At 63.3% G+C, this 26,893-nt stretch overlaps 5 protein-coding genes across 9 annotated transcripts; 3 read left to right on the top strand and 2 right to left on the bottom strand.

Moving 5' to 3' along the window:
- Positions 1–153: 153 nt before the first annotated feature.
- AAMP (angio associated migratory cell protein) lies at positions 154–4,438 on the bottom strand. Its single transcript, XM_069020939.1, has 11 exons — positions 4,309–4,438; positions 3,845–3,997; positions 3,213–3,332; positions 2,957–3,096; positions 2,719–2,863; positions 2,490–2,573; positions 2,124–2,239; positions 1,682–1,785; positions 1,111–1,201; positions 687–841; positions 154–424 (listed from the first exon to the last, which is right to left on the bottom strand). Exons 1-11 carry the CDS (start codon positions 4,394–4,396, stop codon positions 349–351), a joined length of 1,272 nt encoding a protein of 423 aa, XP_068877040.1. The 5' UTR covers positions 4,397–4,438; the 3' UTR covers positions 154–348.
- Positions 4,439–6,057: 1,619 nt separating this feature from the next.
- On the bottom strand, positions 6,058–12,192 carry TMBIM1 (transmembrane BAX inhibitor motif containing 1). The gene is made up of 12 exons (XM_069020934.1): positions 11,941–12,192; positions 8,697–8,941; positions 8,510–8,592; positions 8,371–8,435; positions 8,190–8,243; positions 8,016–8,066; positions 7,815–7,854; positions 7,644–7,681; positions 7,327–7,414; positions 7,136–7,231; positions 6,814–6,867; positions 6,058–6,717 (listed from the first exon to the last, which is right to left on the bottom strand). Exons 2-12 carry the CDS (start codon positions 8,911–8,913, stop codon positions 6,574–6,576), a joined length of 930 nt encoding a protein of 309 aa, XP_068877035.1. The 5' UTR covers positions 8,914–8,941; positions 11,941–12,192; the 3' UTR covers positions 6,058–6,573.
- A 184-nt stretch (positions 12,193–12,376) lies between these two features.
- LOC138113085 (probable hydrolase PNKD) lies at positions 12,377–16,324 on the top strand. 2 transcript variants are annotated; one of them, XM_069020933.1, is made up of 9 exons: positions 12,377–12,528; positions 13,497–13,612; positions 13,829–13,941; positions 14,199–14,257; positions 14,399–14,491; positions 14,725–14,888; positions 15,006–15,092; positions 15,201–15,316; positions 15,513–16,324. In XM_069020933.1, exons 1-9 carry the CDS (start codon positions 12,377–12,379, stop codon positions 15,684–15,686), a joined length of 1,074 nt encoding a protein of 357 aa, XP_068877034.1. In that variant the 3' UTR covers positions 15,687–16,324. The 2 variants fall into 2 exon arrangements, with proteins under 2 accessions (XP_068877034.1, XP_068877033.1); XM_069020932.1 differs by lacking the exon at positions 12,377–12,528 and adding an exon at positions 12,584–13,391.
- Positions 16,325–16,615: 291 nt separating this feature from the next.
- Positions 16,616–19,162, top strand: CATIP (ciliogenesis associated TTC17 interacting protein). Its single transcript, XM_069020931.1, has 9 exons — positions 16,616–16,697; positions 16,958–17,170; positions 17,287–17,342; positions 17,657–17,743; positions 17,873–18,043; positions 18,231–18,355; positions 18,445–18,521; positions 18,621–18,709; positions 18,943–19,162. The coding sequence occupies exons 1-9, from the start codon at positions 16,622–16,624 to the stop codon at positions 19,159–19,161; spliced, it is 1,113 nt and encodes a 370-aa protein (XP_068877032.1). The 5' UTR covers positions 16,616–16,621; the 3' UTR covers position 19,162.
- A 907-nt stretch (positions 19,163–20,069) lies between these two features.
- SLC11A1 (solute carrier family 11 member 1) lies at positions 20,070–26,130 on the top strand. Of its 4 annotated transcripts, none has more exons than XM_069020927.1 (15): positions 20,070–20,137; positions 20,710–20,843; positions 21,533–21,655; positions 21,945–22,064; positions 22,838–22,944; positions 23,035–23,105; positions 23,208–23,275; positions 23,404–23,559; positions 23,698–23,856; positions 24,021–24,110; positions 24,287–24,406; positions 24,849–24,998; positions 25,080–25,153; positions 25,583–25,736; positions 25,816–26,130. In XM_069020927.1, the coding sequence occupies exons 1-15, from the start codon at positions 20,119–20,121 to the stop codon at positions 25,915–25,917; spliced, it is 1,647 nt and encodes a 548-aa protein (XP_068877028.1). In that variant the 5' UTR covers positions 20,070–20,118; the 3' UTR covers positions 25,918–26,130. The 4 variants fall into 4 exon arrangements, with proteins under 4 accessions (XP_068877028.1, XP_068877030.1, XP_068877031.1 ...); XM_069020930.1 differs by having other exon boundaries at positions 20,088–20,137; positions 20,781–20,843; XM_069020929.1 differs by lacking the exon at positions 25,816–26,130 and having other exon boundaries at positions 25,290–25,646.
- The last annotated feature ends 763 nt before the right edge of the window (positions 26,131–26,893 follow it).

Here is a 26,893-nt window from a genome sequence, read left to right as displayed (position 1 = left end):
CTGACCCCCTCATTCCCCCTGGCAGGGAGAGCTAGGATGGGAGTCTCTGCCACTGATCCTCAGGCCATGGCTGGATGCTGGGGAAATCCCTGAGGAGGGAGCACAGCTCCCCAGGTCCTCTTCCCCAAAACAAGCAGAGTAGATGGCATCCAGTTAAGTGAAATAATTTATATAATTAAAGACATCTTCATACAAAACCCCCAGCTTGGCCCCTAGGTGGTGAGGGCAAAGCAGGGCAGGCTGGAAAATTACAAAGCACGCACTGGAGAAGGGTGGTGAAACCATGTCCCTCGTCCCTCTGTACACAAGGTGCAGGGCAGCACTGGGACGCCATCCCTTGACACAGTTCTAGCGATCGGGGCGCTGGACGCAGAACACTTTGGCTTGGTGGTCGCCAGAGGTGGTCACCACAATGGAGGCATCCCTGCGGGGAGACAGGGCTCAGAGGTGGGGTGGGGGCTTCCAGTATCCCTAACCATCACCCCTGGTGCAGCTCTGAAGTGCTGCACTTCCCCTTGAGACCCTCAAGTCTCAACATGGACCTGGGTCTGTCCTGCACCTTGGGACCAGACCCCAAGGGCACTCAAAGGAGAGACAGCTTGTGATTTGAGCTCCTAGGCTGGAGCCCCCTGCCATCACTGCTCCCTCCACTCAGCAGGGAAGGGGACTAGAGGTTGTCCACTCACTTGTTGACGGCGAAGTCGAGGATTTCAGCGGAGTGCCCTCGGTACTCGCTGATCATCTTCCCCGAGCGGGCGTCCCAGAGCCGCACGGCCCCGTCCAGGCTGCAGGTGTACACCACGGCCGAGCTCTCCTCCCACAGCAGCTGCACGATCCCTGACTGGGGTAGCAGCAGACCACAGTGGGGACCTCCAGCAAGTCTTAGCTCCCCCCATGTGCCCCCCACCCCCTCATGGTTTCTGCCATGTCCCCAGGAGAGTCGGGCCCCAGGTCCAAGCACATCCGCTGTGCAGACTGTGGCTGCCCTTTGGGGAAGCCCAAGGCTAAGGGAGAAGTACAAATTGGGAAGTCGCCCCTGGGCTCTGAGGGAGATCTCCAACAGGCCCAAAGCCCACCTTCCAGTCCTAGGGAGAGGGGGTAGGGCTGTACCTCATGTTGGCACTTATGCCTCAGGCACTGGGTGGAGAGGTCATAAATAGCCAGTGTGCCGTCCAGGTAGCCCACAGCAGCCAGTGGCATCCTGCAGAGAGGGGAACAGGCATTACATGGGACATGGGGAAGCAGGGATGGAAACACGTAAAGGCTCCGAGTAAAAGACAAACCCTATGCTGAAGGCTGCACTGTGTGGACAAGATGAGGGACAACCCAATGGCTAGAGCCATCAAACACCCCGCTTGGGAAACCCAAGAGTACAGCAAGTCAGCAATCAGCCCATAGTTTGTGAAGAAAATGACAATGTCTGGGCAGGAAAACAGCTGTCTGGAGAGTATCCCAGCCAAACAGTGGTCCATCAGGCTAGCCCAGAATCCCAACAGTTGCAAGGAGGACTGAGCAGCTGGTGTCCCTTGGCATCACACCCAAGTGATCTGGGATCTCCACACCCAGCCGGGGAGGATGGAGGCAAGAGAAATGCAGCAGATTGAGCACAAGGGATGCAAATGGATCTGTGTGACAAGCCCTGTGAGATCTAGCTTTGAAGAGGGGCTGTCCCAACACTCACACATTACAGAAGCCCAGCGACTCCACCGAGTTGGACTCTGCCTCCTCGCCTTCACCGATGGGTGCCTTGGGGGTCACACTCTCCATCTTGAACACGCACACCACCTGGGTAGAGGGAGGGTGACTATACCCCGAGAGAAGGAGACCCAGATGCACAGAGGTCCCGTTCTTACTCGGTACCGAGCCTGCACCCTCATCAGATGGCCCGGCTCCAATTCCTCAGCTCCTGGGAGCAAACGAGGGAACTTCCTTCCAGGAGCCGGGCGGGACCACCCAGCCCGCGCTCCACCCGCAGCGCGAGGGCGCCGCCTGCCGGCTGCCGATGGCCGCACACCGGCCCTGGGTTTGGGGTTCCCCAGCGCTCCTGGCTCTGCCCTCGGCCCAGGACAGGGGCTTGGGGGGTCTTCAGCTCTCCTGGCTCTGCCCTGCCCACACAGACTCACCTTGCCTGTGGCGGAGTTGACCAGCTTGGCGTGACAGTCCACAGAGCCCGTCATGATCAAACTGCCATCCTGGTTGCTGGCCACACATGTCAAGGGGTCCTGATGGCCATCCTGGCCTGGGGGGTGAGCAGCAGGTATGAGGTTTATGTGTCTTCCCCACGGAGACCCAGTGATCCATAAAACGCACCCTCCTGCAGCCTCCACCCTGCCCGGCTCTGCCAGCACCCCAGCAAGCAACAGCCACCAGTGGGGACAGAGAAACCCAGTGCCAGGCTGCCTCCTGCCCACCCAGGCAGCAGTCAAAGACCACTAGAAGGGGCTGTTCACCAGTTAGGGAGTAGGCCAGGTGATAAACCTCCTCCTTACCTTTCAGGACATGCAGCGAGGTTCCCTGCTTTAGGTCCCAGATGCGCATGGTCCCGTCCTCATACCCCACCACTGCTCGCTTCCCTGCATGAGACAGAGACAACAGATATAGACAGGGCCCCGCTCATCCCCCCACCTCCCATTCAGCACAGACTGGTAGAAGCAGGAGGGCAGATGGCCCACACAGAGCTGGTGACATTTCCCACTCCAGAGAGGCCCCATGCCTCACCATCAGGCAGGATCCTGCCACATGTGGCTGGGCATGCGGGACCCTGAAAGGTTTTGCAATCCCCACTGGGGATCTTCCACATCCAGGTGTTGCCATCAGCTGTGCCTGCCAGAAGTACGTGGGCTTGAGGGTGCCACTCCATCCACTGGGCAGAGAGAGGGACAGGCAGCGTCACAGAAGTGTCACCCCACTTCCTGGCTGGGGAGCTCCCCACAGCACCAGGGTTTCCACCACTCACCTCCAAGTCCCCCACCTCGAAGGACCACACTTCCTCCTTGGCATCCACCCGCCACACTTTGATAAGCCCAGACATGTCACCTGTGGCCACGAACACAGAGTCGTGACTGAAGCCAGCACAGGTAACCGAGTCCTTGTGCCCTAAAAACATAAGGTGACAGAGACTGCTCAGGCCAAGCTGTGGAAGATAGTCAGGAGCACAGCATCAGCTGGAGAAAAATGTGTCCACATAGACACAGCTGTTCACTGCACCTCACCTGAGCACTCAAACAGGAGCTCTCCATCGCTCACACGCCACACGAAGGCCTTGTCATCCTCCCCACCTGTCACTGCCAGCGTGTTGGTCTTGGGGTCAAGGCTCACACAAAAGACAGAAGCTTCAAAAAAGAGTGAGGAGAGACTACATGGCTACGGTGCTGATCCCACCTCACCTGACATTCCCACGGGGTCCAAACCCCATGCAGCCCTCGGTCTGGGTGGGGTCAGGAAGCTGACCTCCCAGCCCAGCCCAGTGCGAATCAATTCTTCACATGGGGGAGGAGCAGCACAGGCTTTCTGCTGAGCTTAGGACCAGCTGCCATGATGGGAGGCCCAAAGGGCTCCTCTGCCAGAGCATAAGGCAAAAACAAGCCCAGGGCAGCTCTGAGTCCTGATGGCTGTCCCAGGAAGGCTGGGAGACAGCAGCTTGGCAAAGCCCTCCACAACCCTGGACTCTGCAGAAAGCCAAGATGAGACTAGTTCCCGAGGGGAGTCCTGATGGCTGTCCCAGGAAGGCTGGGAGACAGCAGCCTGGCAAAGCCCTCCACAACCCTGGACTCTGCAGAAAGCCAAGATGAGACCAGTTCCCGAGGGGGGGTCCCAGCTGCTGCTGCCCGTGCCCAGCACTCACCCGAGTGGAGGGAGAACGTGACCTCACTGTCATCCTGTGCCTCCATGCCATCCTCCACCCCCTCGTCATCCTCCGACTCCCAAGCCTCGGCATCGGGCTCTTCTGCCCCCTCATCCTCAAAGTCCACGTCCTCCATCTCCTCGGCCAGGTCATCTGCAGAGGGCGATGGTCAGGGCGCGGCTCGCGGCCTGCCCGGCTCGACCCTCCCGGGGCGGCTGTGAGCTCGGCGGGACAGCGGGGGTCCCCGCGGGACGGGGCAGCGGGGGATGCGCGATGCAGCCGCGGCCCCGAGACCCAGAGCAGGGAAACCGCAGGGGAACGGGGCGCGACGCGCGGAGAGGCCGGGGGTATGCACCGGCCGGGCCTGGCACTGGGGTGAGGCCGCAGCGCTCCCGGTGCCCCGGCGGGAGGCCGGAGACCCCGCAGGCCCCGCCCGGTGCGCGGCGCAGGGTGCCCCGTCTCACCCGGCCCGGGCGGGCCCAGCTCCACCACCTCGATGATCTCCTCGTCGCCGTGCAGGCCCAGCGGCCCCGGGCCCTCCCCGGGCTCCATGCCGACCCACCCCGCCGCCGCCGCTTCCGCCGCTTCCGCCGCGCGCCCCGCCCCGGTCAAGCCCCGCCCGTCCCAGCCAACCACGGCCCGAGTCCGCGCGCGGATCCCGCCCTTTCCGCCAGCGGGGCGGGCCGGCCCCACCCTGCGCGGCGCACTCTGGGAGATGTAGTTCTCTGCGCACGGACCGTGCGGCACCGCCCGCAGACAGTCCCTGCGCGGCGAGACTGCAGCTCCCGGCATGCAGCGGAGCCGCCGGACACCGGCACCATGGCGGCGGCGCGAGGCGGATTGCGCGGTAACGGCCGGCGGGAGCAGGGGGAAACCCCGGGGCGGGGGAACCGGGACCGTCCCGCCACCACGCTCACGGCACGGTCCCGCAGCCTTCGGCACACGCGCCCCGAGACGCGCCCCTCGTCCAGCCCCGGTGGGGAGAGCCACGCCCCCGCTGCCCTTGGCCGCGCCCAGTTTAGGCCCCGCCTTCTAGCGCCCCCTGGCGGAAGGGCAGGGGCTATGGCGGGGGATGGGGATGGGGCTCGGGATGCCATCCTGGGGCAGGGATAAGGGCCGGGAAAAGGGCGGGGGTACGGGCAGGGACAGGAGCTTCGAGCAGCCCGGGCTGAGCCCCCCACGCTCTACCCCATGGCTGTGCCTCCCTAATGCCTCTCTCCCCGCAGGACTGCTGGTGGCAGCAGGCCTTTCAGCGTGTCCTGCCAGGACCTGGGGGCGGCCGGACCCACGGGGCACACGGCTCTTCGGGCAGAGCTGCCACCGGCCAGCGGGACAACGGGCCAGTCAGGAGCCTGGCAGCGGGGGGCTCCCCGAGGGGGTGGAGTACATCCCCACGCGCAAGAAGGGCAAGAACCCGATGAAGCCGGTGGGGGTGGCCTGGTGAGTGGCTCTGGTGGTGAGAGAGGGTCGGTACTGGGAGGCTGCGCTGCTCTGTGGGGCTCTGGGGTGGAAGAGGGAGCTTGGGGGGGGGTAGTACTGAGCACGGCACTGTCCATGGAGCCCCAGAGTGGCACAGTGCCCTTGCTTCTCCACCAACTCTCTCCATCTCCTTGACTGCTGGCTGTCCCCCAGGGCCATTGGATTGCCTTCCGGCATCATCCTCTTCCTCCTGGTCAAACGGCAAGTGGACAAAAACCGCCTTGAGCAGCTCAAAATCCGCCGAACGATGATGGAAGCCAACCAGGGCGAGTATGAGACGGAGCGATACAGCAGGGTGGTCAGGGGGGCATAGCCAAGCTGCCCCCCATCCCCAGGCTGTCACCATGGCACATTGGAGGAGCTGGCCAAGGGGATGCCAGCCCCATGGAACACATGACAGTGGCATCTGTCCTGCCTGTCCAGACCATGAAGTGATTGTGGAGCTGAATAGGGACAAATAAAGTGAAACAGCTCAGTGCCGCAGTGGTTGCTCCCTCAATGCTCAGCCCAAGGCTCTGCCTGCCTCACCAGCAGGGGCCCCAGCTGTTCTGCAGCAGGGCTTCTGCCCACAGGGGCACGGGTTACAGGCAAGGGAGGGAGGCCAGGCCTGGAGCAGTCTGACCTTGGTTTTCCCATCCCAAAGCAGTGTTTGTGCTGCCCCAGGCCGCAGCCCCCGCTGAGGCTGCCCACAGGATTTTTGAGGGAGTTGCCATACCAGTAAGACTGGGACCATCTGGAAAACTGAAGTGTTTTATTTAGCAAGTGCAACTTAGCCCACATCCGTGGCTGCAGGGCCTCTGCAATGTGAGCTCTGCCACGGAGGTCCCAGCTGCCCCCTGCCCACACCGGGCGCAGCCACAGCTTGGGGAGGGGGCATGGCCAGAGCCACATTTAAGGCACAGAATGAATGACACCAACTGTTCTCTGCCAAAAAATCCCAACATGATCCCAGCAGCCGCTGCCAGCTCCCTGTGCCCAGGCAGGGCTGTGACATTCCGCTGCCAGCCCAACGCCATTGGCACAGCCTTGGTAAGTGGTGCCAAAGCCAGGCTAAACTGCCTAAACGCTGGCAGCCAGTCCCCCCCACTGCCCTCAAAGGCTTGTTGGGGGACGATCAAGGGAAGCCCTTTCCTTAGCAGCCTACAGGTAGGAATGCCAAAGCATTAGGAGTCACAGTAAGCGGACTATCCTGTACAGAGACCAGAGGAGGGGTGAGGGGCAGCCAGAGAGGGACAGGAAGGGTCCCAGGGCTAATCCCGGCCTACTATCTGCAGGATGAAGGTGAAGATGTAGATGATGTCAGTGTAGATGGTGAGGGCACCGTAGACATACTCCTCGGGGCTCAGTGTGTTCTTCCTGTTCCCCAGCACAAGTTGGGTGTCATAGGCGAGGAACTGCAGGGACAGAGAGCATCAGGCAAGGACCAAGGGGGAATTCCTCCCTCCCCAGTCCCGCCCGACACCCTCTGCCCGCTCCAGCTGTCAACTCACCAGTGTGAACGCGATGGCCCCAATGGCCGCGTACAGCATGTGGAGCCAGGGGACCTGCGCGGGAAGGGCACACGGGCAGGGTGAGCCGGGGTGCTGGCAGGCAGCAGGCAAGGCAGGGCTGGTCCTGCCCACACCCGGCTCCTGAGGAGCTGCTTCTGATGCCGACGCACCCTCTCCCTGTGGGCAAGCTGCCTTCCGTGGCTCAAACCACACCCTGCTTCCCAGCAAGGGGACCACCCAAACCCCCTGCCTGCACCAGCCCTGGGGATACCCAACCAGGAACACCCATGCCACCCCACCACCCTCTGTCCTCCCCACTCACATATTTGAAGGAGAGGACGATGGCAGTGATGATCCCAGTCACCATGACCACAATGCCCAGCACGCAGAATAGTCCCGGACACGATGTAAAATCAACCTGATGGGGACACACAAACAGATGTCACAGGAGAGCCCAGGGTGTCCCCACACCTGGCCCACAGAGGGCAGGGCAGGGTGCATCCCTCTCCTTGCCTTGGTCTGGAAGCAGAAGATGGTCACAACAATGGCCACAATGGCGGTGATGAGCATGGCAATCAGGACAGCTTTCGTCTGGTACATGCTACAGAGAGAAGCGACAACAAAGTCACCTCACACGTCAGCATCCCCCTGCCACAAGGGTGTTGGTGACCCTCCCCCACAGCCCCAGTTCTGGACAGGAACCCTGCAGTCCCTGACTCCAAGGGACTGGAGCATCCCCTGTCTCCTGGCAGCCTCTCACTTGAGCTGGCTGCATTGTGGAAGACAAGAGGGAGCCCGGATCCTATCACCACAGGGTCCCCAGGGCGTACCTGGCAATCGTGCCTGTCATCAGCCCCATGGCCAGCGTCTGCGGGAGAGAAGGGTGAGCTCAGTGGGCTGCCCGCCACCCCACATGTCCTCCTATCCCTCCCAGCCCACCTGGGGAGCTGGGGTGCCACGGGGGCACCACCAGGACCCCTCGCCAGTCCCAGCCCACTCACAAAGATGCTCAGCAGGATAATATTCCAGGGGAAGCGTCTCCTGAGGACGAAACAGGAGAGAGGTAAGCCAGTAACAGCAACCATGTCGCATCCCCCTGGTCCCCATCACCCAGGGGCAGCCCCAGGCATGAACCCATCTTGATGCTCTGGAGACACCCTCCCATACCCATGCACCCCACTCTGCACGTCCCAGAGACTCACCGGGGACCCTGGCAGCAGGCCAGCACCAGGTAGGTCACCAGGAACACAGCACTGCAAGGAGAGACAGCGGGTGTCAGCCCCACAACCCCCCACCAGGATCAGCCCCTGGGCTGGGAGACTCTGGATGTGGGGGTACGAGCTGGGGGCGTGCGAGCCAGCAGAGCCCCTACTCACTATGAGGCGTAGTAGATGGCGACATTCCTCTGGACAAAGGAGCGGACAGGGTGGCTGTGGGACAGGAGGGACAACTGTGAGGGAGAGGAGACAGCAGCTGCTGTCCCCTCTGAACACCCCCCCAAGGAACTCAAGCTCCCCTCTTTTTCACAACAAGGGTCAGGAAGAACCCTCTACTCACACAAATGTGAACACAGAGATGATTCCCACTGTCACCAGGAGCTGCAGGGAGATGATGGCATAGACCTGCAAGAGACAGGGGAGTCAGCACTTGGCCCCCCACCCTGACAGGTGCCCCTGGCTCCTTGGGACTCACTCACCTTGCGGATGAAGGTGTGCCGAACTTTCCTATCATCCCAGTCAACTGATTGGAAGGCGGAGCCATCCCCAAGGCCGTTGTCTCCTGTGGTAGTGGACACCCCTCAGCACCAGGGTCAGCCATGCAGCCCCTAACAGCACCCCTGCTTCTAGTGCCCTCCCCCAAATAAACCAAGGTGTCCCACTTACCAAACCGCATAGGCATGGTGGGCATGGCCATGCCCGGATGAGAGTACCCCCCTGATGCGGGGTACCCCCCTGGCTGTGCATACCCCGCCCCCGCAGGGTATCCCCCAGGCTGTGGGTACCCCCCGGCATAGTGGGGGGGCTGGGGGTACCCCCCTGGGGGTGGTGGGTAGAGTGGGTTCTTGTCATCGTAGGGGGGCGGTGCGCTGGGCTGCGACATGCCGGTTCCCTGCGTCTCCCACAGGCACCTGGAGGGGACAGAAGACGTGGGGCTTCAGCACAGGTCCCCCTCCCCGGGCAGGACCTGTTCTTGCCAAGCGGAGCCATGGGTGCAGTGACAGAGGGGATCGTGCAGCCACAAAACCTCCCCCTCCCGCTTTAATAGTCGCTCCTAATTAGTAAGGACGAGTTGGCCTTAATGCCAGCAGGTCACTTAGAGACAAGGGATGTCCCCACTGTCCCTTGGCTGGGGCCACCTGCATTCCTGTGCCTTGAGTCCCCGGCACCTGCGTCAGTGGTCAGCCGCGGGCAGGGCACAGCCACGCGCTGACTCAAGCTGCGTCAGGGACGTGACCTTTTCAGAAGGGATCTGACCTCTCCGGTCTTTGAAGCCCACCCTGACACTGCCAGGGAAGCAGCACCCCTGGCTGGTCTGTGGCTCCGGGTAGCACCACACTGAGGACAAATGGCATCACCCTGCCGACTTCCTGGGATGGAAACACAGGGTCTGATCCTCATCACAATCACGCAGATCCCACTCCTCCCCTTCCCCCCCCCCCATTTCAGGGGTGTTCCCTACCCAACAGGTGCATGGGTCACACAGGGCTCCAGAACTCCTGAGTCCCCTCAGGGAGTTATAAGGCGAAGTGACACCTACATCACCTCTACAGGAGAGGGACTCTTCCTCGGGGACTGGAGACCCCCCTGGGGCTGAGCTCCCCTCCTCGGCCACAGCAGGCCCCCTCACAGAACCCCCAGCAGCTGTGAGCAGGCAGCCCGGGCTCAGGGCCAGCTGCAGGAGGAGGAGAAGGAAAGCAGGATCTCCAAGGCCAGGAAAACAACAGCGCTGCCAGTAGACAGTGCCAGGCCTTTACGCACCTCCCACCCCCTCAGCACTGGCACCCCAGACCCCGGGCAGGCGCCAGGACCCCCCACAATCCTCCTGCCTGCAGCAGTGATGTGATCTTGGGACCATCCCAGGGAAGGAACCAAGATCTGATCCTTGCCAGGACCAGGCTGGGAGGGGATTGGGCACTTCCTCGAGTGTGACGCCAGTGCTTCCCGCAGCCGGGCTGGACAGGCAGCGATGCTGGGGGCACACCCATACCAGTCATGCCGGGCTGGGGGGAGCAGTTCCGTGTCTGTCCTTCCATCCAACTGTCCCAGCCACGGCAGAGCTGCCACAGTCACGCTGCCCTTCATCCTTGCGATGACGACAGCACCAAAAATAAATAACTGGCGTGGCAGTGACCACATGGATAGGAAGTTCACTTTCTCCATGTTATGGTTTCCCAGAAAGCACAAGGTACCCCTCGGTATTGCCTCATCTGTGCAGTCAGGGAACAGCCCAAAACAGGACCTTGACCCTATGAAAGCCTCTGTGACTGACACCAAAGTTACAGGGGGACTGGAGTCCCCAGGAAGGAACCCAGGTGTCTGGAGAAAGTGGGGTGTATCTGACTGGCACAGGATCATCAGCGGTGTCCTACCCTGTGCCCATGACCACCACCTTGCGACTGCTCCAGCCCCTCCTGTTCCCACCCCATTGGGGTAGCCTTGGGCACAGGGAAGGAACCAGCCTGACGGGTCCCAGCAGCTGCCACACCCAGGGAAGCAGGCAGCTGAACCCTCCTCGGTCCATGGCACTGCCCGGTCCCGAAACCGAGGTCACCAGTTAGATGGTAGGCCATGCAGGGCCAGCTCAGTGACCCTGGCATGACACGGTCCCTGGGGACAGGGTGCTCTGCACTGCCACCGTGACTCAGCACAGATAAGGCACATGTGGCAGGGACATGGGGCACAGGCAACCATCATCTCTTTCACAGCCCCATGGGTAGCCCAGGTTGTGTCCCCACCATCCACACTGGCATTCCTGCCAGGCTCAGGCCCCTGCCACCAGCTCCATGGGCTCCCTGGGGTGACACAACCACCTTAAGAGGGGATCATGGTTTGGGGTGAGGGACAGAGCTCCCCACACTCAAGCTGTCTGAGAAAGTACCTCACTCTTGAAGAGCCTGGAAGCTCCCACCATTACAGCATAGGTTGGTACAACACAGCCTGGTATGGCACAGCACAGAGTGGCACAGCACAGTGGCACAGCCTGGCATGGCATGGCACAGACTGGTACGGTACAACAGGGCACAGCTGCCTCGTGCAGCACAGCACGGCTCAGTACAGCACAACCCAACACAGCACAACTTGTCCTGGCCAGGCCCAGCCCAGGCCAGCCCTGTTCAGCTCACACAAGCGGGTCAGTATGGCCCTCCTGGGCCGGATGTCCCCGCTGCCCCACACCGCTCACACACGACACAAGTTTCCTGGGGTTCAGCACCACCACTCCCACATCCCTGCCGCTCTGCAAGCTCCCTCCCGGGGGGCAGAGACATGGGACAGAGGTGTCCTCCTACGCCCCAGCCCCGGCACCCCCACACCACCCAGTGCTGGTCCCCACGCACCTCCATGGTGTCACCCCCACACCTTGCCGGGCACAAACCCGTGGCCACCCCTCCCGAGACACCCCACGGGGTCCGTGGGGACACTCTCCACAGCACAAGCGTCGCTGCCCTCCCACGAACCACCCCGCACCACGCCCCGATTCCCCGCCACGCCATCGCGTGGGGTCCGGAAAACAGCACCAGCGCCACCGTGGGACCCCACCGTGGTCCGTGTGGGGGTCCTGTGCCCCCGCGTCCCTGCTCGCGGGACCGCGCTCTGTACCCCCTCCTCCCGCCGGACCTCAACCCGACGTGCCCCCACCCACTCCGGTGACGGGGGAGCGAGGGGTAGCAGCGCGTCCCCTCTGTTTAGCGACCGGCCGCCCACCCTCGCCCAGTCCCCGTCGGCCGCCGGGACGCTCGGGAGAGCACTGGGATAGCCCCTCGCCGGCTGCGGCACCGGAGTGCGCGGGGTCAGGGGGGTGGGGGGACGAACCGAGAGGAGGGGAGACGAGGGAACGAAGGGGACCGCCAGGGGCCTCAGGCGGGACTCGGGAACGGCGGGGAGCGCGGAGCGGGGCGGGCCACCCTACCTGCTGCGCGCTGCTCCGCTGGGCTACGGCCGCGACCAGACGGGACGAGCCGGGACGGGACGGGCAGGCGGGGCGGGGGCAGCCACCGCCCTCCGCGCCCCCCCGCGGCGGCTCCGCGCCCTGCACCCGGCACGGCCGGTGTCCGGGAGCGGGGCGCGCTCCCGCCTGTTGCTCCCCAGGACGGACCCCGCTGGCCCTCGCCCGTCCCGCCCCGGACTTCTTTCCCGACGTCTCTGACGTCACTCAGGGACCCCCTTCCTCACGCGGTGACGTCATCGGGGGGACACCCCTAGCAGCGGCGGGGGGGGGGATCCCCTCCTCTGGGCGGGTGACGCGCGTGCTGTGCCGAGCGTGGGTCCCTCCCCCGCTCCCGGTGCCGCGGCGGCGGGGCCGGCAGGGGGCGCGGCGCGGCGGGCGCGTGACGCCGGCTGGCGGCATGGCCGCGGGGCCCGGCGGGGCGGCGGCGGCGGCGGCAGCGGCGGCCGGGGCGAGCGGGCTCGGGGCCGCCTGCCTGCGCCTCCTCCGCCGCGCCCGCCGCGCCGCCGCCGCGCTCATGGCCTTCGCCGCCCCGCTGCTGTTCCGCCTGGGGTGAGTGAGCGAGCGAGCGTTCGCCGCTGCGGGACCCCCGCGGGGAGGGAGGCACCGCCGCCCGCCTTTGTGCTGCCGCCGGGAGGGAGGGCCCACCGCCCTCCCCCGCTTGTGCGGAGCCGCCCGGGGAGCAACCTGCGGCCGCGCCGGCACGGAGAGACCGGGCTGGGGCTCAGCCCGCCGCGGCCGGGGCAGTGAGGCGGGCGGTATCAGCCCGGCCGCTGGGACCGGGGATGAGCCACCGGCTCCCCCCGCACGGCGCCGGTCACTCTCCCCTACGGGCGCCTGCTCACCGCTGACCTGCCCCATTGCCCCGGCCGTGGTCAGGCTACCTGGTGCTGGCAGGAGCCCCGGCTCCCCGGTTTCGGGATCCTACCGCCACAGACGCAGGGGATCCCCGGCTACTGCAGAATCGCTCCCGGTGTCCCATCCAGCGGTGCCCTCGGCCGGGAATGGGCTTTGCAAGCCGGGACGTTACATGTCCGTGATGGCACCATTCCCCGTCCCGTCCCAAATCGCTGCTGTGTAAACGGGGAGGTCCCTCCGAGCCCCTCAGCCTGTTGTCTTTTTCACCCCCACATGCACGGGGGTATCTCTTGCCTCCCTTTTCCTCGGCCCATTCTCTCTCCCCTGATCCCCCGGACCATGGAAAGCTTGGGCATGTCCTCCCCGGAGCATCGGGAGGGACAGCCGGCTTCGGCCCCTCCTGGTGAGCACCCCGCAGCAATGCTGCCCCCCAGTCCTTGCTGCCCGAAGCAGCTGGAGGGCGTCTGCTTGGAGAACCAGCCCTGCCCTCACTACCCACCTGGGGTATGGAGTACACACACACCACCTCCAGCGCCCCCGAATGAGAAAGTGGCCCTGTACGTGTTCCCTGTGGGAGTTCCAGCCCCGGCAGTAGCCCCCTCCCCAAGTGGGCTCCTTAGAGGGACTGGGGTTTAATGACGAGGGCTGTCTGCCCTCCCTAGGTACAACCTGTACGCCCGCACACGCCTGGGCTACCTCTTCTACCAGCGGCAGGTGAAGAAGGCGCGGGAGCGGTACCCGCACGGCCACTCCGTGCCCCAGCCCTACTGCTTCCCTGGTAAGTCCCGGCGAGCCCCTCCCGCACCATGACTTTGCAGTGTCCCCCAGCACTGGCACTTTGGGTCAGGGAGGGGTTGCCATCACCGAATTGCCCGAAGCATGTTTAACTAAGAATTTGATGTAAGATGTGGGGAGTTTGGCCTGGACTCCGCCTTTTCCAGCTGGGGAGGGTGGGGGGTCATGCTCTGATTCTGTCTGTTTCCCCCCCCCCCAGGGGTGAAAATCCTGCCCATTCCTGTGCTCTCCAACAACTACAGCTACCTGGTCATTGACACTGGCTCCAGCCAAGCGGCCGTCATCGACCCCTCTGACCCACTGGCTGTACAGGTGAGACCCCCACAGCCACTCTGATCTGGTGTTTGGGTGTCTCCAGGTGAGGGGGTGGCATGTCTCTGTATTTTGGGGTTAGAGGGGAGCAAATCTGCCCCTTAACTGCAGCCCTTAAGTGCCCAAGGCAAGATGGAGCATGACAGGGCTCATCCAGCACCTGGGGAGCTGGCAGTGGACAGGGTTTAGGGGGAAACTGGTACTTGGGTTCTCTGTCCCCCCTAATCTCTCTGTCCATATTTCTTCCCCATTCCCAGGCTGCCATTGAAGAAGAGGGGGTGATGCTGGAGGCCATATTCTGCACACACAAACATTGGTAAGGGCAAGAGGTGGCTCTTGGAGAGTTGGTAGCTGCTGTGAAGGTTGCCCCAGCTGAGGTGACCCCCAGCCCTGCCCCATTTAGTGGGGGGGGAGTACAGGGGGGCACATTTAAGGTCTCTGACCTCGCTGTCTGCAGGGACCACAGCGGAGGGAACGAGGCGCTCTGCCAGAAGCACAACTCCTGCCGGGTGTATGGCAGCGCTCTCGATGCCATCCCACAGCTCACCAAGTAAGTCCTGCACCCTCCTAGCACTCATGTAAATTGGGGGGCTTCATTCCCAACCACCACTTGTGATGTCTGCGGCACTCACCCACCAGTCCATCCCCCCAGTACCGTGCTGGGCAGAGGCCTGGCACGCTCCTGACACCAATGTGCAGGGAAGGGTTGCCAGGGGAGGTGGGTATTTTGAGGTGCTGAGGTTGGGGGGAACACCCTGACGGTGCCCCCTGTTCCCGGCACAGCCCACTTGCAGACAGGGAGAAGGTGAGTGTGGGCTGCCTGACCTTCGAGGCACTTGCCACACCTGGCCACACCGTGGGCCACATGGTGTACGTGCTGGATGGGGCGCCCTTTGGCAGCCCCCCCTGCCTCTTCTCCGGGGACCTCCTCTTCCTTGCTGGCTGTGGTGAGTGCACCCAACCCCAGACAGGGGTTGGGCTGTTGGGGGGTTATCCCGCCCTGGGATGGGCTTAGGGGTACCCCCCAGTGCCCCCCCATGACAGGCAGTTGTGTTGGGGTCCAGGTAGGCCGTTTGAGGGCTCCCCTGAGACCATGCTCGCCTCCCTGGACATGGCCATGGGCTTGGGCGAGGACACGCTGCTGTGGCCAGGTGAGTGTCCCCAGCAGCAGGGCACAGTTGCTGGTGTCCCTCTAGTCCCCATTGCCGAGAGAGAGCTGGGTGGGGGCAATGCTGAGGGCTGCATATGGGGGTCCACAGGCCACGAATACGCGCTGGAGTGCCTGACCTTCGCCAGCCTCCTGGAGCTGGACAATTCCGCGCTGGAGCAGAAGCTGCAGTGGGCAGTGCAGCAACGCCAGGAGAAGAGAAGCACGGTGAGGCGTGGGGGTCCCCTGGCTGTAGCACCCACCACCCCAATCCCTCATGGGGTTCCTTTGGCAGGGATACTGCACCCCAACACCCTCTTGCATGGTGGGTGCCATAGTGGCAGGGGGTGATGGGGGCATTCCCAGCTCCCAGCATCCCGGGGGTGCTGCCTCCAGCCGGGGAGCTGAGCGGCTGTCCCCACAGTGCCCCTCCACCCTGGGAGAAGAGCAGACCTACAACCCCTTCCTGCGGACCCACCGGCCGGAGCTGCAGGAGGCACTGGGACTGTGGCAGGGCACGGGGGAGGACCCTGATGCCTTCCGTGCCCGTGTCCTCAAGGAGGTGCGGAGGCGCAAGGACCTCTACCAAGCCACCTAGATCCCCCCCTCCCACTCCCCGGATCCACCCTTTCCACGGGGCCGGGTGATGGTTGGGCACAGTGGGTCCAAGACTGTGATTTGTTTTGCTGTGAATCTCCCTCCTGGGGTGTAGGGTTGGGGGTGGGGGAAGAGTGGACACGCCCTTAAGTGGGCACCCCACAAGTGATTCCTGCCTTTGCTCCCTCAGACTTGGGGGTCACCAGCTGTCACATAGAAGCACCTCAATCCCCTCTCGGGGGGTCTGTAGCCCCCTGCCTCACTGCTGGGGCTCTAGGAATGGTATCAAGGGCTTCTTCTACACAATCCCCCATTTTTCTGGGAGTCCCCAATTTCCCCTTCACCATCACCACTCGGCCCCCTCCCCTTAAGCCCCCAGTGTTGTTCATCTCCTTTGTGGGGGCTGGGATGGAGCCAGCAAGGGGAGGCGGGTGGCAGTACTACCTCCAGGCAAGGGACTCCTCTCCAGCACCCCATCCTTGACGCCGGAGCCCCCCCTGTACGCACACACACACACACACACACACACACTGGGACGGGGCCACAGGGTCACACTGCTGCGGTATGGGGGTGCTGCTTCACTGGGGATCGGAGCCACAATCACCCCCACGCCCCAAATAAAAGACTGGATCGATTTTATACGTGTTCGCCCCTTTCTCTCCTCGTCTGGGGACCCCGCGGGCGGGGCGGGGCCCCTTTAAGAGGTGGGGCCCGGGCGTTGCCTGGGAGACGGCGAGGCGTGGGGGGACCGGGGTCGTTCCGGCGGGGCGGCGGCCCGGGGGGGGGACGGCGGGCGACCCGAGGGGCTAGGGGCTGCAGAGGCGGGCTGGGTGCCACCGCCCCCCAGGGTCACGCGTGGGTGGGGGTACCGCGGTTGGGGGGAGCCGCGCCGCCCCCTCATCTGAGGGTCCGGCAGCAGGAGCCCCTAGGCGAGGCATGGAGCCCCCTCCCCAGAGCCCACAGGAGACCCCGACCATGGCGGACTCTGCTGCCGAGTTCCTGAGTCTCATCGGTGCGTGCCCGCTCCAGCCCCCGCCTTGTGCCGCCACACCGTGCCCGGTGCAAGGGGGTGGGGGGGGAGCGGGTAAAGCAGCGGGGGACGGACAGTGGGGGATTGAGCGGGATAAATGGTGAGGGGCTCGGCCCAGCCTGCACGGGGGGAATGGAGACAGGGACGGGCACTGGGCAGGGGTGACAGTCACTCCAGGAGGGAGTGACCATCTCCTCGGGGTCACTGTCCCTCTGTGTTGGGGTCACCATCCCTCTGTGCAGGGCTGAAGGAGCTGGAGTGGTGCCTGTTTGCTGAGACACTGGCAGTTGTGGCCGTGGGGGCCCCGCCGAGGGACAAGGCAGAGGGCCAGTGGTGGATGGCAGCCCAGTGGGCACCCTACCAGGGGGAAGGTGAGCCGGTGCAGAGCTGCGTCCTGGTGCAAACCAGGTTCCGAGGCAAGCAGGATGGTGTGCCTGTCTCCAGCACCCTCAAAGGTGAGCCAAGGGTGGCTTTCCTCCTCCCCAGGAGGACATCCCTGTCCACCAGTCCCCAGGGCTGGGAATGGGGACAGTGCCAACGGGATTGGTTGAGTATGGCTTTGTTCTGCCAGCCTACGTGACCTGGCAGCTGGAGACCTTGGAGCAGGAGGAGCAGGAGTGCCTGGAGGTGACTGATGTGGTGGTAGCATCCCTGTGCCCTACCCGCTGCCCTGGGGTGTGGCCTGCAGTGGTGCCCTCCTGGGGGCTGAGCCCCCTGCAAGGCCACTGCGGGTAGTCTGGTGTCCCTTGTCGTGCTTAGACTCCAGCTCTGCCCCACCAGCCTGCTCCCCATCCCCTACTCTGGGTGGCAGCTGGGGTAGGGAGTTTCCCACAATGCATCTGGTATGGTACCCCAATTGATAGCAGTGCTGGGGAGTGCCACCTCAGAGAAGGGGTGCCCTGGCTCTACCCTCCACCCTGTGCCTCCCACCCCTCCCGCAGCTCAGACCACACCCCACAGAGAAGAGGACCCACATTGTGAGCCACCAGCATGGGATGACTGTCTCGAAGACCCTGCAGGAGGGAGAGGTGAGGTTGAGGGCAGGGTCACATCCTGGGAGGAGACAGCTGGCTTGTCTCACCAGGGGTGCCCCAGGCTCTGTCCCTGGGGATGCTGGAGCTGTGGCTGTCCCAGGAGGTAGCCAAGTCTCTCTGCAGGCAGAGCCACAGTGCCAGAGCTTCTTCTACAGCCGGGCCAAGCTGCGGGGGCTGCTGCTGGAGGGTGCCAGCCTCCTGCTGCTGCGGGTGCTGGCACGCCGGCAGACAATGCCCCCCGACCTTGTCTTCCCAGCCATGGACACTGAGGGCAACCTCTGCACCTCCAGCTACGTGAGCCGCCAGCCAGGAGGGCCTGTGGGATGAGGGGGTCTGGGTCGGGTTGGGGATACCAGAGTGGGATGTGGGAAGTGGGAGTGGGCAGAATGTGGCTGACAGTATGGGAGGGACACATGGGGATGGCACCTGGGGGCAGGGGTGACTGTGAGACAAGGCTGACCCCTGGCTGTACCGCCCCCAGTCTGCCCTGGGCATCCAGCGGCAGGCACTGGGCTCGGCAGAGACAGAGGTGTTTGTGATCGAGCGAGCCGTGCACAGCAGCACCGGCGCCTCCACTGTGTGGCACAGCAGCTTCCTCCCCAACGGGTAAGGGCAGGGGTCCGGTCAGAGGCACCCCAGCCCTGCCAGTCTGCTGGGACCCAGGATGGGGAGCTCAAGGGCTTTTCCCTTCTCAGGCGTTTGGCTCAGCTGATGCAGATTGGCTCCCCAGTGCTGATGGTTCTACAGGATGAGTCCATCCTCAGCAAGTCAGGTACTGAACAGGGGAGGCTTGTGCCCCTCCAGCACGGGCAGCCCCTGCCCACCGTCTGGAAGCCAAGGGGGAACACCTGCCCCGCCTTTCTGCTGCCAGGTAGGTTTGAGCCCCAGCTCCCCTTCCCCAAAGAGCCCCTGGACTGGAAGGAGGACATCCAGCTCTACTCCTGGTTCCTGGACAGGAAGGCAAGATGCGTGGACATGGGGACAAGGGGACATAGGGCTGTGCCAGTCTCCAACAGGGTCTCCCCTGGCGTGCCCAGGAGGCACGTTGAGGGGGCAGGCTGGCCAGCATCCTTCCTCACGCTCTCTTAAGTGTGGGAAAGGACCCAGGCTCCTGTCCCCCTTGCCCTGGCACAGTGCCCAGGGGGAAATGTGTATTCATGCCCACCTCACCCACCCTGTCCACTCTACTGCAGGACGAGCTGCAACAATCCCATGCTGCCTACCTCCAGCAGCACCCCGAGGTCCGGGCACTGCTATCTGACTTCCTCCAGGCATTGCTCTTCCAGCAGCCCCATGACCCCATCTCCTTTGCTGCGGAATTCTTCGCCCACCAGCGGCCCATCGGGAGCCCCTTTGCCCCCACTGGGGCTGCCAGCCCTCTCCCCAGCTCCCCTCCAGCTAACAGCAAATAAAGCTGCCAGCACTGCCTGTCCAGTCTTGTTGGCTTTGTGGAAACTGAGGTTCAGGGAGGGCGGGTGGAGCTGAGCTGTGTGCTAAGGCCCCACCATGCCTTCTGGGTGGAACCCTGCCCCGTCCCAGCTGTTCTAGCTCTTGCTTAGGAAGGCAGGGGATGCCTGGGGCAGGGCCAGGCTCACATCCCTGCACCTGCCACCACCCCACATGTTCCTGGGGGACACCCCTTGCCCACCTCTCTGTGGGACACAGCCTGGCTGGCAGAAGTGCCCAGAGGGAGAGCCGGTACAAACCAGGCACCCATGAGAGCACCTGAGCTGCTCCCCCTTCCACCTCCACAGCCATGAGGGTCCTGGGTATGGAGTGCCCCACTTTTGCTGACACAGCTTGACACTGCAGCAACACTGGCACCCCATCTTTGGCGTGAAGGTCCCCACACCCGAGGGTGATGTGAGCACCCTGAGCTGCAGAGCCTGCCTGGCTGAGTGCTTCCCCCAGCAGCTAAGGGTGCATTTTGATCTCCTTATGCAACATGTGCCTGCTTCCTCCTCACTCCAACTTCTATGGCATTTCCCCTACTCCCATGAGGCCAGCCCTCCCTTCCCACTCTGTGGGACACTGTCCCCTGTCCCCCCAGTCACCCAAGAAGAACCCTTGGCATGTGATGGAGAGTGACATGCAGAAATGCTCCCACGCCCCGGTGAGGGTGCCTCGTGTTTGCATGTGTGTGAGGCAAAGGGGAGGGAAGGGGCCTCCTGGCACGCGGGGGAACTGAGACTGTGTGTGTTCATAGGGGTAGGGAAGGAGCACTTCCTTCTCCTATCCTACTCCTCTCCTCCTGAAGGCGGGGTGGGGGGTGGCAACCGCGGGGGGGTCCTTTAAAAGATGGGCGGCAGGCACTGCACTCAGTGCTGAAATCAGGGAGCCTCAGCACCCTGGCTGGATCGGGTCCACCTATGGCATCACTGGAACCAGGTGAGCCTCACAACACTTGGGTCCCCTTCTGCCTCCTTTCCTCCTCTAGATCCCTGTCTCTCCACCCTGGAACTCCTGGCTGTGCTCAATCTTTCAGTGGGCACCCTCCCCTCCAGCCTGTCCTGGATTCCCCACCTGCCCCATCCTCTGCTCCCCCAAGCCTGGGGATGTGATTCAACCAATTCTTGGGATGTAAGTGGGCTGGAGAGGGGGGATTAGGACCAAAGCCAGCCCTTTGTCCTCACTCTATGCCCACCCAGCAGCAGGAGCTGGAGCAGGATCCCCTCCTGTCCCTGCTGCCCAAAAATGCACTTGGCTCTTGGACTGGTGAAGACAGGGCTGGGACCAGGGATTTTAGGGACGCCTGGCATCTGACCCCTTTGGGTAGCCATTGGTAGATCCCATATAGCCATCCTCACGGCCCCCCAGAAAACTGGTGCTTGTCCCTCATGGAGCTCATCAGGCAGGGTCAGGTGGGACTGGAGGAAGCTCGTACCAGGGCTGCCAGCCCACCAGTGTCCTTGTCCTCCTGGCAGGCTGCCACCTCCCCTCCTCTTCCTTGTCCCCCTCAGGCCTCACCAAGTCCCTAAATGGGGGCCAAGAGCAGAGCTACAGCACTGGCAAGAGCCCCATGTCCCCGCAGCACCCTGGCACTCAGGACCAGACCTACCTGGATGAGCTCATCAGCATCCCCAAGGGCAGTGGGGTAGGTGCTGCAAGGCTGTCTGAGGGTGGGCAGAGGGGGTGGAGGGTGCTGCAGGGAGCTGGAGGTGGGGAGGCAAAGGGCCACTGCAGTGGGGAATATGTGTCTTGGTCATGCCCTAGGGACATGCCCTCAGCATCCCCACACCCAGTTCAGGCAAGTCACAGCCCTAGGCTGAGGGTTTCCACGCTTAGTTTTCCAGATGGAGAAGCTGAGACAATGGGGCAAGGTGCTACCCAGCCCCAAGGATCACCCCACTGCTCACACACCTCCTGGGCCGCCCATGGATGAGCCCAGTGGGGCTCCCTAATGCTGCCTGCACCCCATCAGCTCCCCCATCCTTGTCTGGTCTCAGGGCAGTGGAACAGAGAAGGGGAAGGAATATGGTTCCCTAGCTAGGAGGAGTAGCAAAAGCAGAGGTCAGCAGTGGAATCCCATAGAATGCAATCAATGGTGCCTGACAGCCCTGGGACCCTCTGCAAATCACTGTCTACCGGGTGAGGCAGGGGGCTCACTGCCCCTCCAGCACAGAGAGAGGCTGGGGGCAGCAGTTCCCTCCCCAAGACTGTCAGGAAAATGTCCTCCATGTGCCAAACATATCCATGCGGGCAGCACTAGGCTAAAGGGGACTGGATGTGCAATCAGGAGTTTTGAAAGAGAGCTCCTGGCTCTGACCCGCTGCCTTGTCCCAGCCTGGGTTCAGCTTTAGGAAGCTCTGGGCTTTCACCGGTCCCGGTTTCCTCATGAGCATCGCCTACCTGGACCCGGGCAACGTGGAGTCAGACCTGCAGTGCGGGGCACTGGCGGGATTCAAGGTGAGCCCGGCTCCGGGCTCAGGAAGCCGGCGGGGGTTTCGTAACCTCTCCATCGCCAACGGCTGCCCGTGGCAGCTGGCTTCCCCAGCCCGGGAGCAGGAGGGGCACGGGGGCCCTCGGCACAGGGACAGGGCACCCAGGGGTGCCAGAAGGGCACCCCTCTGACCGGGCTGGGAGAACCCCTGCACCCCCTCTCTTCCCTGCAACCCTGGTTGAACCGGGACCCCCCGGGCGGCCGGATCCTGCCCAGTACCCAGTCCCTACTGCCTCCCTCCCTCCTGCCCCCCAGCTGCTGTGGGTGCTGCTGTGGGCCACCGTCCTGGGGCTGCTGTGCCAGCGCCTGGCCATCCGTCTAGGTGTGGTGACCGGGAAGGACCTGGGCGAGATTTGTTACTTCTATTACCCCAAGGTGAGCAACCACGGGGCGGTCCCCGGGGGTCACAGTCTGGGGGGGACCCTGTGCTTGGGCTGGTGACAATCTTAGCAGGGACTTGCAGGGCTGGAGGGGAGCAGGAAGATGCTGGGAGAGACCTGCCTCTTCCAGGGGCTCCCCAAAGCCCCCCAGGCCCCGGTGTCCCCCACTTACTGCCCACACGCCTGCAGTACAGGGGCCCAGGGTGAGAGGTGGTAAGCAGCTACTTCATTGTCCTGGTTTGACCTGGGGACACATGAGAGCGTCCCCCGCGGGAGTGAGCCCAGGCGTCGGGGCAGCAACGCCAAGCCGAGACACGGGGAAAGCCTGGGCGTGTTGGGGCAGGAAGCTGGGGGTGGGGGTCAAGGGGAGAGATCACATGAGAGAGGAGGGGGGGGTTAGGGGTCCCGTCTTCAGGCGCAGGAGCAAGGAGATGTTGGCTGAATGACGGGTCCCCAAAAGGAGGGTTGGATGCACCCCTCTGCCCCACGTCCCTCAACCCCCCCATATCTAGAGAGATGGGTCCTATCCCCAGCTCTCACTGGGACAGGGATGAGGAGCGGAGGACTGGCTCTCATTTAGCATCCATTTTTCATCTTGAGATTGTGTTGTGCCAGAAGCTGAGACGGGTATTTTGTGGTCCCCATGCTGCTCTGGGCGGCCTGCTACAGCCTGGACACAGGGATTTGCAGCCAGGATGCTGTGCCAGCTTGCCCAGAGCTATGGGCCACTGTGGGCTCAGGCACCTCATGGTGCCCTGTCCCCTTTAGGTGCCCCGCATGCTGCTCTGGCTCATGATTGAGATTGCCATCATCGGCTCTGACATGCAGGAGGTGATTGGGACGGCCATTGCTTTCAGCCTGCTCTCGGCTGGCCGGTGAGCCTCCCCACAGGGACCCCCAGCCTCCCCCATGGCCCTACTCCACAGAGAGTTGTGTATCTAATTCCACCCCTGGCCATCCTGCAGCATCCCCCTCTGGGGTGGGGTCCTTATCACCATCGTGGACACCCTCTTCTTCCTCTTCCTCGATAAGTACGGTGAGTGCCAGGATGAGGGCTGGGGGTACTGTCACTCAGGCAGCCCCTCATGTGGCACCAGTGTCCCCTGCTCTATTCTACCCCATCTCTTGACCTCTCTAGGGCTCCGCAAACTGGAGGCTTTCTTCGGCCTCCTCATCACCATCATGGTCCTGACCTTTGGCTACGAGGTGAAGGGGGGAGCTGGGGACAACCCTTTTCCTGCAATGCCCACATGGTGTCCCCACTGGTACCTGGTACTACTGGGTCTGTGGTAGTGGGGTGGCAGCTCACAGTGCCCCTTCTCACTGCTTCCCAGTATGTGGTGGTGAGGCCAGGGCAGGTGGAGGTGCTGAAGGGCATTTTCCTGCCCAACTGCCCGGGCTGTGGGCAAAAGGAGCTGCTGCAGGCCATGGGCATCATTGGCGCTGTCATTATGCCCCATAACATTTTCCTCCACTCCTCCTTGGTCAAGGTGAGATCAAGGCACTGCCATGGGCGCTGTTCTGCCCGGGGTGCCTCAGGGTACACTTGGTGGGGACCAGCTGGTCCTGGCTGTGGGACAGGGGTGCTCACCTGACCCCGTGACACCCATGTCACTGGCCATGCCTAGACACGGGTGATCGACCGGTCCAAGAAGGAGGCAGTGCGGGAGGCCAACATGTATTTCCTGACCGAGTCCTGCCTGGCCCTCTTTGTCTCCTTCCTCATCAACCTCTTTGTCATGGCTGTCTTTGGCGAGGCTTTCTACCACCAGCGAAATGAGGACGTGGTAAGTGTCACTTCATGCCCACAGGAAGATGATGGACACGGGCAGGATGAGCATCCCTTGGGGAGTGCATGATCTCATTCCCCAAGATGTGATGTGTGGGGATCCCCCCGTGTCTGTGGGAGCTGCTGGGTGGCTGTCACACTCGTGCCTGCCATGCCTTGCAGCACAACAAGTGCATCAACAGCAGCATCAGTCACTACGCCGGCATCTTCCCCACCAACAACAAGACAGTCTCTGTGGATATCTACCAGGGGGTGAGTGGCACCAGGCTGTATCCAGTGAGCATCCATTCCCATTTGGGGGATATATTGCTCTTCCCATTGATCCCCGGGGCTGGGGGCTGTTAAAATGCCACTAGAAAGCTGGGAGCTGATGGGAACGCCTGGGGTAGGGGACACTTTAGGGTGCCCACCAGAGTGTCCCTACACAGGGCGTCATCCTGGGCTGCTATTTCGGGGCAGTGGCACTGTACATCTGGGGCATCGGGATCCTGGCAGCAGGACAGAGCTCCACAATGACTGGGACTTACGCAGGGCAGTTCGTCATGGAGGTGAGAGATAGGGATGCTGGCCCTTGCCCCCACAGGGAGCGGCTGGGAGCAGGGAAATCACAGGTGGGTCATGGGAGGGGTTCTATGGAGAGCACACTCCCCCCAGGAGTATTTGGAAGAGTTAATTGCCCACCATTCCTGCAGGGAGCTGGTGGGTGGCAGCTTGCTAGCACCAGCGTCCCTGTTCCCCAGGAGCTGGGATGGAGACAGTGCCCACCCACTGCACCCTGTGGGTACCCCACGCAATGTTTCCCTAATTAGGTCCTCTGTTAATGAGTCGGAGCTGACACCTAGTGGGGCCTGGCAGCCCTGCAAGAGCCCGCTCAGTGCCCTGGCACAAAGGAGGGGAGATGCCCCCCAGGTTCCTCCCAGCCAGGGCCTGGGGGGTCGCCCTGACATGGTGCCCCAGGCACAGCGAGGTGCAGGTCTTGCCGTGTTCCAGGGCTTCCTGCAGCTCCGCTGGTCCCGCTTCGCCCGGGTGCTCTTCACCCGCTCCTTTGCCATCCTGCCCACTGTCTTCGTGGCCGCTTTCAAGGATGTCAGCCACCTCACAGGCATGAATGACCTGCTCAATGTCCTGCAGAGCATCCTGGTAAGGGGGTGGGAGGGCATCACCTGCCCCCAAACACCCCAGCCTGGCAGCCATGACCACCTCATCTCCCTCTCCTTTCAGCTGCCCTTTGCTGTCCTGCCTGTCCTCACCTTCACCAGCCTGCACCCACTCATGCAGGACTTCACCAACAGCCTGTGAGTGAACAGGGAGGCACAGAGGGGCACAGGGGGGAGCTCTGGCTGCAGGCACCCTCCCTTTGACCCATCCTGTCCCCCCAAACCATGCCATGGGGCAATTACTGTATGGACATTGTTCATTCCCACTGCCCAGGACAGCCAGAGCAGAACAGACCCCATCACTACCTTTGTCATCCTCCTCCCAATGACACATCTGGCACCCCTGGAGCCTCAGCATCCTCCTGGCACTGCCAGCCCTGGATTTGGAGGGTGGCCAAAGTCCACTCCAAGAGGCCCACCACGGGGTGAAATATAGCTGTGGGGTGCAGAGGTGTCCCAGTTGAGGTCTTGTTCACCTACAAACTCAGTTCCCCCAGCCCTCTGTGCCCAGTGGCACACGGGGTGGGGGTCCTGCCCTGAAACTGATGCTCACTGCCCTGCCTGCAGCCCAGGGAAGGTGCTGATGACCCTCATCACGGGGCTGGTCTGTGCCATCAACGTTTACTTCGTGGTGGACTTTTTGCCAACGCTGCATGGCCTGGAGTACCACATTCCCCTGGGCCTGCTGCTGGCTGCCTACGTGGCTTTCATCGCCTACCTGGTAGGGCAGGGACCGCGGGAGAGGGGCGGGACAGCGTCCCCGGTGGGTGCCCATCGACCTGTCCTCTTTGCTCCTGCAGATCTGGACATGCAGCATCGCACATGGAGCCCGGTTCCTGGCCCGGGGCCACCACAGCCGGTTTAATTTTGGTCTTGCCCTCGACGTGACAGGGACACGGTGACGGATCCTATCCCTGCTTACTAACCCCACATCCCTGCTCAGCGCGTCCTCCTCACACCGGACACCGATTTGCTGCCACTCCAAGCCCAGGCATGTTCTAGCCAGAGATACACCCAGCAAGGAAAGGGTTAACAGACGAGCAGACCTCCCCCCAAGATCTAAGAGCCCAGCGCTCCTTCCCACCCCCAACCCCCGCCAATTCCGGGGTGCTGGTCCAGGCTTGATGCGAGGGGAGTGGGATAGCAGCGGGAGGTGCTCCCATCCCTTGGCACAGACGCTTCAGTGAATGAGCCGCGTCGGAGACTTCCCCTGCTCATTATTGCCGGGAACCGCCGGCCCCCAGGACCGCTAATCACCTCCGGGGACCGCTAATTACCGCCGGGGACGGCTAACCACTCCCCCCATCGCCCGCCGGCGGCGGGAGCAGCCTCGGGACCGGCCCCATCCCCACGGGGGGCTCCGAAACTCGGGGGGAGGGGGGCGGCTAATAAACGGTGTGTTTGTAACCTGGCCTCGGCCTCGCTGCTGCTGCGTGGCCCCGATGCGGGGTGGGGACCCCCTCGGCCCACCCGTACCCCGGGGACGGCCCCTTTGCCCCGGGCGGGGGAGCGGGCGGGGCTGCGAACGCGTGGCCGTGGGGGCGCGGGGGGCTCAGCGCCAGCTTTTTGCATTCTCCCGGGGGGAGCGGGGCGGTGGGGGCCCCACCGTGCCCTCCCCGCCCCGGATGCCCCGTTTCCCGCCTGCCGGTACTGCCGGATGCGGAGCCGCTCGGGCCCTCCCCGGGGGCGGCCGTCGCCCTCTCCCGGTCCCGCACCGCGGGTGGGGGGGGTCCCACCGCGCTTCGCCCCCCGCCGCGGTCCGCACTTGCGAGACGCTCCCTGGCTGTTTCAAGGCTCCCCTCTCTCCCCAGGACCCCCCCCCCCACCCCAAAATCCCACTTCCCGACCCACGCCGGCCGGGTGGTGGAGGGGGAATTT

Source organism: Aphelocoma coerulescens, chromosome 7 (assembly GCF_041296385.1).
Source record: "Aphelocoma coerulescens isolate FSJ_1873_10779 chromosome 7, UR_Acoe_1.0, whole genome shotgun sequence".
Taxonomy (NCBI): domain Eukaryota; kingdom Metazoa; phylum Chordata; class Aves; order Passeriformes; family Corvidae; genus Aphelocoma; species Aphelocoma coerulescens.
This window is presented reverse-complemented; position numbering and strand designations above follow the sequence as displayed.